This window comes from Trachinotus anak, unplaced genomic scaffold (assembly GCF_046630095.1).
Source record: "Trachinotus anak isolate AG129_WGS33_773 ecotype Australia unplaced genomic scaffold, CSIRO_AGI_Tana_v1 ptg000021l, whole genome shotgun sequence".
In the NCBI taxonomy this organism is placed as follows: Eukaryota; Metazoa; Chordata; class Actinopteri; order Carangiformes; family Carangidae; genus Trachinotus; species Trachinotus anak.
This window is the reverse complement of record NW_027273872.1, coordinates 16627542-16639405: the sequence shown is the minus strand read 5'-3', so window position 1 is coordinate 16639405 and position 11864 is coordinate 16627542. Positions and strand designations below refer to the sequence as shown.

The 11864-nt window shown below is 41.7% G+C and overlaps 1 protein-coding gene across 1 annotated transcript; it reads left to right on the top strand.

Moving 5' to 3' along the window:
* Positions 1-529: 529 nt before the first annotated feature.
* Positions 530-4455, top strand: LOC139606355 (cilia- and flagella- associated protein 210-like). The gene has a single exon (XM_071458460.1). It carries the CDS (start codon positions 1853-1855, stop codon positions 3653-3655), a length of 1803 nt encoding a protein of 600 aa, XP_071314561.1. The 5' UTR covers positions 530-1852; the 3' UTR covers positions 3656-4455.
* Positions 4456-11864: the final 7409 nt, after the last annotated feature.

The window sequence follows — 11864 nt, the reverse complement described above, 5'->3', positions numbered from 1 at the left end:
AGAAGTCTGTGTAATCTTTCTCTAGGCCCTATTTGATTTCCTGAACACGAGGCCTAATAAGATCCAGGGGAATAGTCATTAAGGATGGGTGAGACTGGGTGTTGCCTCTCCTTTAATGAGGCCTCTTATGAAACACAGAAAGCAATTACACAAACCAAGGTAAGAGGATGCCTCTGTGCAAATGTGATGAAACAGGCCTAAGTAGTGTTGTGTGGAAAGAAAAGAGGAAAGCTCAGGTACAAATAACACTTGCTTCCAGCTCCTTCAGCAATCAGAGTTTCTTCTGAAACACAAATTTGATGATTAAAGGGAACATGTCAGAAAATTGCTGGGGGAAGCATAGAGCACATTGTGTGAATAAAAATATATAGAACAAACCATGTGTCTGTAATACTGACAGAACTCCTCAGAAATTCTCTATATTTGAGGTCTGATGTAATTTGCAGCAGCAATACTTTGATTTACTGAATATTAAGTCTATGTCTCCAATACACCAATATGGGAACTTGAGAGAAAAAAAAACTAAATAAGCGACAGAAAAACCATCCAACTAGAACATATAAATAGAAGAAAAAGCAAAGAAGACGTGAGACAAAGGACAATTACAAATCAAAGACATGCAGTGTTTACAATGAGATTATTATTTGGATCTGATTGTACCAAACAAGTGAGGAAATGAGACAGAAATGGTGTTGCCAAATAACAGCCGTGAATTTAAAAAAAATCCTTACTCACCAAACAAAAATGCTTTGTTTATCTTCAAAAGGACCTCTTCATTAAGCTCTCAGAAACCATCTGTGCGTGCACAGTGAGGACTGTTCCCCACAGTGAACTCTGCCAGTTTTAAAGGAACATTTCATATTCTCAGTGAGTCCAATAGGGCAAGAAACAAGAGCAGTAAAATTATCAAACCAGATGTAAACAAATCCAGAGGCAACTGTTAAAATAATGAAGGTATTTGGCCATTGCAGACTGACTTTGTGTTTCAGCTTTGAAACACAATAATAATCATATCATACACATATATTACATTTCTGTAGACTCTCTTTACACAGCATTAATGTAGGAGACTGAATTTGAATCTAACCAAAAAGAGCTGGGTCTGACTTTTTCAGGTGTGAAAACTCTATACTACTCCATATGACCCCCTAATTTCACATCAGGTTTTAAACGTAGTAGTAGTAAAATGTAGTGGAATCACAACAGAAAAGCAACAAACTTAAATATGCTCAAAGATCAAGTACTGAATTTATTCCATTTTTCAGTGCTGATGATGGTGCTGTTTTTCAGTGCTGTTTCATTTGCCCAAATGAAATAGGAGAACTTCACTTGGATGTATAAGAATGAAACAAACTAATGAAACAGAGGAGAAACAGCTCACTCATAATCTCAGAAAACAAAGTATTACATTTTAGGAAAACAACTCTGTTGTCTCTCTGTGATGTGTCACTGTAATTTTAAAGCTGCAGTTTTGTTGATGACAATTTCCATCTAACTGTAAATTAAAAAATCTGTTTTTCTTTCTGTCTGTCCTTCAGTTTCCTCAACAACCGTTCATCCATTTGAAACTGGGAGGACGTGTTGCTGACAACCTGAGGAAGCGCAGAGCTGACTGTGAAGTTTTTTTGGATGAGCGCTTGTTGAGACCCTGCACTGCTCTTACCACGGCAACCATGTTTTCTTTTGGTTAGGTCACCAAGAACTCTGATGTCACAGTTCCTTATGATGCAACACAGATATCAAAGCCAGTGATGTCGTATAGAATGACGTCAGCAGCAGCCAGGGTTAGACATTCAGAGCACGGCACAGTGTGTTACTACACAATAATTTAGACAAAATTATTTAGTCTGAAATGGCTCCACCACAAGAAGCTATTGTGTCCAGGGCTGACTGGGAAAGAATCCAGTCTCTATTAAACCAGCCCAAGACCAAAGTACCTACCAGGCAGGAGATGGTAGAGAGAAATCTTCAGCAGCAGTTATTCAGAGCAGAGGATAAACTCCTGAAAGTCCAACAGAGAAAACTACTCGCAGAAAGAAAACTTAAGGACCAGGCGAAGGAGGAGCATCTGAATATGCTTGCTGCAGAGGAGAGAGAATTGAAGAAGCAGGACTGGCAGCAAGCAGTTGACAAAGCCAACACCAATAAGTTTTACCAGAGTGGCTGTGCCAGAAATTTCAACTGTGCAGTCCAATGGACACATATGCAGAAGGAGAATGATGCACTGATGGAACTTCACAAGGAACGGCAGAGAATGGCTGAAGAACGCGAAAGACAGTTTCAAGAGGCCATGATGTCTAGACTGGAAGAAGCTCTGAGACAAGAGCAAGAGAAGGTCCATCAGAAAAGGCTAGACAACCAGTCTGTGGCTAATTATCGCACTGAGCAAATAAAGGTGAAGACACAGCTGAGAGAGAAAGAAAAACAGCAAGAGAAGGAGGAGAGAGACAGGTTCAGGTACCTCGATGAACTGCATGCTCAGGAGCTAAGAAATCTGGCTGAAAAAAAAGCAGAGTCAAAGAAAAGCTATTTGAAATGTCAACTGGAGGATATCTCCAGTAGAAACCTCCGCAGACAAAGGGAGGCAGAGAAGCTGAATACAGAAGAGAAAGAACAAACACGTGCCAAGGCCGATATAGAACAAAAGCTGCGGCAAAGAAAAAATGACCAAGCAGAAAAGTTCAGAAAGCGCCAGGTACCGATAGAAATTGCGACGGACAAATTGGCAGTCAGAATGAAGGAGCAGGCTGCCACTGCAGCTCTCATAGAGGAGGCAAGGCTTTCTAAGGAAGTGGCTGAGCAAGATGCTGTAATGGCAAAGCAGCAGAAGGAAAAGGAGGAGAAAAGGGCTGCTATGCTCATCTCTATTGCTGCTCACAGAGAGGCAAAGATGCAGGAGAACAAGCACAAGGAGGAGGCGGAGCAAAAGAGCGACCTGGACTGGTTTCAGGAACAGAAAAAGTCTACCAGCTTGTTTCTAGAAGAACAAAAACAAACGGCTCAGAGGATCCGTGAAGACAAAATCAAGGTTCGAGACTTCAATGCCACCCTGATGGCTAAAAAATGTGCCCATGTTGAGCAGCTGAAAAGGGAGGACCATGAGGCTGCCGTGAAGGAAGCAGAACAGGCTTCTGAGAAGGAGAAGAAACTCCAGCAGTACGTTCAGTGTGAACTTCACAAGGCAGCAGAGGATCAACGCTGTGTTTCACATCTTTTAGCTGCAAAGACAGGAGAGCATGGTTTCCTTCTAGATGGTGAGCAGCCGGATTACTACTGCAAAACCACTTGGGATCCTTTGCCTAGACTTGCCACTGACAAAACCCGTTTCATGAAACGGTACCTCGAGCGCAAAAGCCTGCAGCTCGGCATGGTGGATATGAACACCACTCGCCTACCACCACTTATTAGAGCACCGAAGCTGAACTTCACTGCAGAGGGGTTAGTTGGGGGACGTGTGGAGGAGTCCAACTACGGTGCTAAAGGTAAGGAGAAGTTATTACCCAGACTGGGTACTTCCCAATCCTGGCCCCCCAAGCAGAACCAGGTTTGCAACAAGGTACAGCTTGTAAATGAAGAACCAACTAAGCCCTGTCTACCAACCCGCTTACCGCCCATCTCCATGTTTCAAAAAGCAAAACAAACAAGCACAAAATGAAACAACAGAGATGAGAAATAATAAAAGAAAAACAGGCCAAATTAAACAATGCATAGAAAAATAATAAAAAAAACAAATAAAATAAAATAAAAATCAATCATATTTTTTTACAAAGTAGGAACTAGGTTGTATTAAATCACAGACTCACTGTGTTTGAATACAGGGTGGGCTTGTCAATGTACTGAAGTATATTTCATTGAAATGTTCGAGCTAGGAGGTGTATGCTCATGGTGTTCTCATTTAATTTCCTTCACGGTTGCAATATACAGATGCAAAAACATTTCTGTTATACGACTTACTTTGAATTGAACTTGAACTGACTTTTCCACGACCACAACCATGAGGTGTGATCTGAGTGAGACTGAGTGAAACACGTTGATACATTGTCCTCCTTTCTAATGTGTAAGTATCTGTAAATGTAAGAAAATACAAAGATAGAAAGAAAAACACATATGTAGCAGTGCATGAGATGATTTGGTGTTGTAGTTGATCATCATGCAGGAAGCATTGAGGTCCGTTACTGTTACAGGTTCAAATAATTAATGAAGATGATGAGAATGGTTTAGGAGAGGTTTAAATGAGTTCTCCTGCCAGTGTTTTCTTCAGGCAGGAACATGAATATAATCTTGTGAATCATGCTTTTGCTGTCACAATCTGTGCGCTGAATCACTGCGCTGTTTTTTATTTGTTTATTATAATTAATTTATGTCCATGTGCCGTAAAGGCACAAACTGCCTGTGCCTGTGTTTTTTGTCAAGAATGTGTGACCTCACCCGTACCAGGCCCTCTCCTGGAGTCAGACCTGTGAGGGGAGTTCTGATGACTGGGTCCACACCCATGGGACCCAGTTGGGCACAGCTCAAATAAATTACATGGGGCTGCCACCCTGTGAGCCCATCACCGCAGTCGAGTGCGATCTAAACTGGGTGGCAGACAAGGCTGGTGCATGCTGAACCCTTGCACTGTGGACAGGTCCAGGGGACGTGGTATGTCACCTTTCTGGCGGCGAAGGAGCAGGAGTTGGTGTGCGAGGCGGAGCAGCACCAACTATAGTCATAGTTGGACACCTCCACACACAGCACTGGCCCTGCAACTAAACTCCCGGAGAGAGGCTGGACTCAGAGGAGCTGCCCAGAGTATGAGGCCCCTGCCAGCAAGCTCTTTAACTCCCACCTCTGGAGGAACCTCACGACATCAAAACTGAAACATGTCGTTAGAAAATATGAAAAAGAGAGCATGAATTTAACAATTCATTTCAGTTCAAAGAGCTTTATTGGCATGAACAATTCCGATATTAAGATCTGACTTGCTTGTTCAAAATAAGACATTTTTATATACTAACTGCAAAAGCAGAATACTATAAAAAATATCAATAGCGTGGAATAGCCCTTGTTCACTGAGACATTTTGACACAGTCAGAGAAGTGCAGGTGTAAATAATAAATCCTTCTGTTTCAGGGTGCTGGTATTGTGCACGCTGGCTCACTGGCACACTTGAATAAAATGGAGCCATTGTTAATGTTATTAGTAACACCTGTGCTTTTCCTACTATCACAAGTCAAGTTGTTTGCTGTAAGAAAAAGGCCCATTTTGACAGTTATGAATAGTGGAGCAGAGGGAAAGCATGAGAGAAAGACGAGGAGAGCAAGCGTAACACCACATCCTCTTGACTGTCGTGTAACACGGCTGTAATGGCTGTGATAAGGATAATTTACAGACAACACTGTGAATGTCGCGGCCTCGTATCCACACAGCATCTAAGACTACTGTGTAAATCCCTGTCGATCTGGAGTAGTGGAATGGTGTGGATCAGATGTGAGCTGACATTAAAATGTGAGTGCCCTCATGCTGTTGTGTCATTTCGCTGAACAATCTTTTCATTCTAAAAATAGATTAAAGACGTCTCGCTTCCTTTGTCATTTCTCCTCATTCTCGTGCTCAAACTGCAAATGGGCGACACATCCAAAAAGATTCTAAAATGATCCTCCTTTATACAGAGAAGCAAATTACCATCCTCCTATTTTTTTTTTTTATACTCCGATGCAAATAGAAAGACTATTTCAATTGTTCTGCCTGACACATTTACTGACGGGAACCAAATCTCAAAATCTTTTTTTTGAAAAAAAAAAAAAAAAAACCTGTTCATGAAGAAGAGAGAGTAGAATTTGTGAGGAGTGAGCGGGGAGTGAGAACTGATATGTGCAAACAAGAGAGACGGAGAGATAGAGACGGAGCAGGAGGAGAAGGAAAGCATTATATTCAATAATTTGATCCTATGTGGATATTCTAAGCTTGGATGAGCCCTTTTCCTGTCATTGTGTGAGAGAATTTAAAGAGTATCTGATGAATGAGGGCCTCTGCAGCGGCAGGTACATTAAAAGATTGTCTCTGTATATTAAATACCTGCTTTATGGCCTCCGTCCTCACTCATAACTACATCTTGTGGAAGATAAGACTTGATTTATACCTGAATATTTGCTCATGGAAGGAATGATAATGGTTTGGGTCTTATGTGTGACAGATGGAGTATTGGCATTCGTATTGTGCACCATAAAACCCTCCCACATCCTTCACAGGAATTTGAATGAATATCCAGAGGAGGAAGCAAACGATTGCCCTGCGAATCTTTTATTATTGTCAATTGTTGCACAAGCGTGCACTGAGCCTGAATTAAAGAGCATGCAATCTTTCTATAGACAGCAAATGTCTGTGCTTGCAGGGCTGGAAGTGGTGGGTGTGCAGAATCACGCACAGAAGGGGACAGTTGAATATGTGATCATCGGCCCTCCCACGGAGGCAGACAGTGGTGTGAAATAAGAGACACACAGCACATGCCCCTGGCTCTTCTTAGAGTTACTTTTCACCCAGCTTCAGCTTTGCTTTCCAGTCTCTCTGTCTCTAGTTTACCCGTCTCTTTCCTGACACGCCAACTACTGTTTAGCAGCAGCAGCAGCAGCAGCAGCAGTGGAGCAGAAACAGACATAAACCAAGAAAAAAGGACAGCTGGGGATACCGACCAGCGCTCAGATATTGGAGCTAAAACAACACCTGCTATTGGGCCATTGTCACAATGAAGTTTATCGTCACACCAACTTTTAAACAGGAAGCTAATAATTTTTAATTTCAATGTCTGGCAATGAACAAGGGAAGTGCATTTAGGGTAATGTGCCAGGAACACGGATATACTTCCTCATAGGGTTTCCTGTTGTACCAGTTTACCATTAATATTCAGCTCAGCTTACCAAAATAACCGAAAAGAGAACAAGTTTCTTCTGTAACTACTCTGCAAACACAAATGATACAAATTAAATGAAATGAATTGAGATTTTCTTAAACTCAAGAAACCACATGACCATAAAAAGCTTTAAGACTGAGATGTATGTGGTTATATGTTTCTATATGTTTTATTGGCTTTGTAAAGTGTCCTTGGGTGTCTTGAAAGGCACTTATAAATAAAATTGATTACCATTATTATAATTATTATTATAACATGAGGTATGTACAGTATTGTGAAATACCACACACATGGAGCCTGTATGGATTACTAAACAGTGGAATTAATTTACAGGTGTGTTTCAGGTGTGGTTTGACTTCCCATACAACAGGTTACTGCCTTTTCTTTCTCTTTGTGTGTGTTGTTCATTTGCAGCAACATAAAGGCCATTAATGTCAGTAAAGTCCTTCCGCTGTTTTGTTCTCTACATTATGAACAACAGCTTCCTTCTTTTATTAACTTCCCTATTCTGTTCTTTTATTCATTCACCCATTAAGTTTTAACCTTCCGCCCTTTTCCCAGTATTGGTTTTACATTTTCTCATCTTCACGTTAAAAGGAAGTTCCAGTTTCACATAATATGGGTCTCGTGATCATTGTCATAACTAATAATAACATTAATAATAACAGTGTACTCATCATGTTAACTGCTGAGATGTGGGGATGCAATGACACCAAATACTTTTGGAAGAGACCGGTACATCATGATGCCCCTACACTGTACTTGCCTTTTGCCTTTTGAACAATGACAGATTCTTTTTTTAAGATTATTCTTTAAAGCCTATTTGCCTTTATTTTGACAGATGACAGTAGAGATTGACAGGAAACATGGGCAGAGAGCAAAGAGGATGACATGCAACAAAGCCAGAATCAAACAGGGAACACTGTGATTATACAGTGTCTTTGACTATAAGGCAACAGGGACTTCCCAATGAGGGATTACAAGCAACATTTAGGGAAGCCCCATTTTTAGGCTTTACTTTGAGTAAGTGGTTTAGATAATCCGGATAAAGTGTTGCTAGTTCCCAGATCTCAACAGGCCAGAACTACACAAATAAGACACACGTTGCAATAAACTGGAATTTTGCTTTGAGAGATCTCAGGTCTGTACTGTATGTTGATGTGTGAGATAGAGCCACAGTGGTTCTGTGTGTCTACTACAATAATAAAAGCCGGGCACAGCTCCTGTCCGTTTACAGTGTAAACAGCATGGAAATGGCCTTCTTCCACTGTTCTCAGAGGGGGGATGGGAGCCTGGCAGCTCTGGCAACAGAAACACATCTACAGTTACACACACACACGACACACACCATCACCACAAACAAAAATCATCACCCATGGAGTTATTATGATCGGTCTCCTGCTTTCTGTTAAAACCCCTGTAGAATGTAAAAGCAGAGCGATCGCCAAGATACATAAATGTATCTCCTTAAAACACAGCAGTCTCCCTTTATACAGCCACACTAACCATGAGCTCATTAATACACACATCCTTGTTTATCAGCAGAATAACAGCCCTCAGTTCTGCTATCTCAGTGCGTATCAGTTGTAGAAATAAATATGAGCTGTGGCTTTCCCTGAGCCTATAAATAGAAAAGGACCCTGGGTAAAGCTGGTGCATGAAGGCCTGTTAACCTGGACAGTATGCACATGTAGTGCTGCCTCACACACACACACACACACACACATTTGGGGAAAAGCCAAGAATAATGTGCTCATAAAAGATGGCTAAGCATTTATTTACACGAAAAGATTTTGTGCGTGTCTGAAAATGTTCAGGGATACTGAAGAAAGTGGTAGCTTCTTACATGTAATCCACCCTGCTGACCTTTGACCCACACATTGGCTCTTCCCATCATGCTACTGTTTACTCTCCTGGACCCAATCGGCCATCCCAGGACCGTCTCCCACGGCGACCACGGAGCTGGCCAATGAGCTGAGCTTTCCCAGGGCTCTGTGCAAACTGGACGTGTTTCAAGTGTGTGCTCAGCCACACCCACCCACAAACACACACATGCGCACACACACACACGCACACACACACACACACACACACACACACACACAAACACACACTGAGCCGACACTGTGAGCCTGACTGAGAAATTGTCCAGCCTCTGTTTGCCCATTAGCCACTGACTAGAAGGTTGGACATGTCCTTACTCCTTGCAAGGGCGTGGAAAATCCAATGGTCCCTGCAGCCCCTGAGGTGCAGTTACATCAGTTCCTATCTCTTATGTATTACCATTTTTTACCATGTTGTTTTCTTCTCACTGTTTCTTTTTTTTTATTATTGATTTGCTAATTTTTTAATTTACTTTTTTACTTTCCTATATGCTGCATCGTTTCCTGTCTTTGTTAAAGCATTTTCGATAACATCTTGCTCTCCTGCCTTCCTTCAGCATTCCTTTACTGCACCAATCAAGTGTGAGAGATCAGGATTAGCCCTTTTAATAACCCATTTTTCTGCCCTAACCTTGCCTGCTGAGGCCTGCACAGAGCAGAGGAAAGCATTGATATGCTGTCGTTCTCGCTCACAACCACTTTATTTCCAGCCGTCCTTTTCCTTCTCCTTCCTTCCTCACAATCTCACCTCCTCACACTCTGTATCTGTCTTTCTCTCTGTTCTAGCACCCCCTGCTCCACCTCCCACTGACAGACAGGCTATCACATATGCAGACACTTCAAACATGCTCCTTTTCAAAGAGATCCTTGGAAGAGAGCTCCAGAGAAACCCTGAATAAGTCATCAAATCAGCGGCGTGTTTCTTTATTACCTTCCATCTCCTGGCCTGTGTGCTTCTGTTTTCTTTCCACTCAGACAAATATTTTCATCCCTCTTATAGCTTTTCTCTTTCTCCATGTCTGCCAGGCCTCTCTCCCCTCAGTTCTCCCACATTTATTCTGTTTACTTTTTCTGTCTCTTCGTTTCCTCCTCTGTTTATTGCCATTATTTTACTCATCACTCCTCTCCCTCTAGCCATCCATCCAATATATCTGTAATAATTGCTTTTATTCCATTTTTTGTCTCACACATTTCCTCTTCTCACCCAGGAATCTCACAGCCGGACTCTCTAATTACTTCCCGGCTCAAAAGGGATTTCCACTGAAATTCTTTTTCCCTCCAATTCATTTTCAGCTCGAGGTAAGCGAACAACTGTCTCACCTTTCTCTGGGATGACAGCCGTGTGATGCAAAGTGGCGGCTGCATATATACATACAGCGCATGCATCAGTGGCTCCTGGCAGCAGTCAGTCAGAAAGACAGGTTGGTTGTTAAAGGTGTTGCTCCTGAGTGCTCTCTCCTGTCCTGTCTACTTTAAGAGAAGTTGTTCCCATGGTAACTGCCAGGACTGCTAATTGACTGTCAAAATGTGTGATGCTCTGCGATGAGAAAAAATCCTGCAAACAAATGTATATCGTCGTCTTACTGGGTGGATAATCACATCGCACAGTCGCCTCTGGAGATGAGAGTAAGAGCTATCTAATCAAAATGTTAATGGTATGAGCTATAATGAAACTGTAGAGCCTGTGGACAGGGAAGGGCAGGCGTGAACGTGTCAGAAGTTAAAATGTGCCGAGCGTTTTAATTGAGAGTTATGGTTTAAAAAAAGCAATATAATCCAATTTAACATGGCAGCATCATAACCTACCCACACACGACTACCAATGACGCACATCTCCAATGTATAAACCTATGTTTGTGGGATTGTTTGACAGTTAGAGCGGCGGTGTGCATGCATGTGAGTGCGCCCCGTTGCTCAAAGACACCTTGTTCATGTTCTCAGATAATCCACTGTGGTGAACGCAACCTTGAAAGAGACACTCATTTAAAATAGATGAGAGCGAGGCCGAGATGCTTCATGACATGAAGAGTTAGGACTCAGTTCAACGTGGTCTGGGTGAATTCAGAATTTGAAAAAAAAAAAAAATTGAAGTGTTGGCCCCCGAGCAACGCAGAGATACAGGTGAACCAACCAGTGTGATGCACACATGCGTCAGGGCATGATGAGAATGAAAATGAACAATATGTTGAGTAATGCTCTATACTACCACCATCATCAACAACAAATGAGGTAATATATGTTTTGTAAGAGCAGTGCTGAGCCCTCCCTTTGAGTTCCAGATATTTGGAGAATCTATCCCAAGTAGCACTGAAGCTGACCCATAACCCATGACCCATGTCACCCATAATTCTCTTCAGTCACCTCATTCTCACATGTACAGAAAAATACACCTAACTGTTGCCTTTACCTCCTTTAAGGATCCTGGTAGCTGTGTACCTCACTGTAAATTCATTGCATGAAAGTCAACATTAGAGAACAAAACAAGGTACAGGAGATAAGGGGTCCAAAAATCCCACTGAAGGTGACTGTGCAGGGCAATTTTTATATTCTCTTAAAAAGTTGAGACATTGAAGGGAGAACTGAAGAAAAACGTGCAGTAAATACATCTAAGATTCTACTAGAAATGAAGCAACACATCGTTGTGGATACATAATCTCATATCAGTAGCATAACATAAGGCCCCAGTGCCATGGAGATGCTCACCATGTTACTCCCATCCTGCAAACTAGCTTTGGTTCAGCACATTGCACAGTTTCTCTGACAGCCTGTCCTGGACTCAAATCTTTTGGAAAGAAAGTACCAATCAAATAAGTTGTGGGTGAAAATAATATTTATTCTTAATAAAACATGCTGTTTGGAGTTTCAGAAGGGGGTCATAAAAATTTTTAAGACCATGACTCAAAACTGTAAATGTGATGGGCCCCTGCCAGCCACTGCTCTCTGGCGCAATACTTAAGATTTTGTCAAAATATATTATATATTATATTGTCTGACATTTGATATTAAACAATTTTTGTATGTATGTGTGTAAACATATTCATCGAAACCAAGCACCGGTATGAATATCGTTATGATGCTAGCAGAGACTTTGA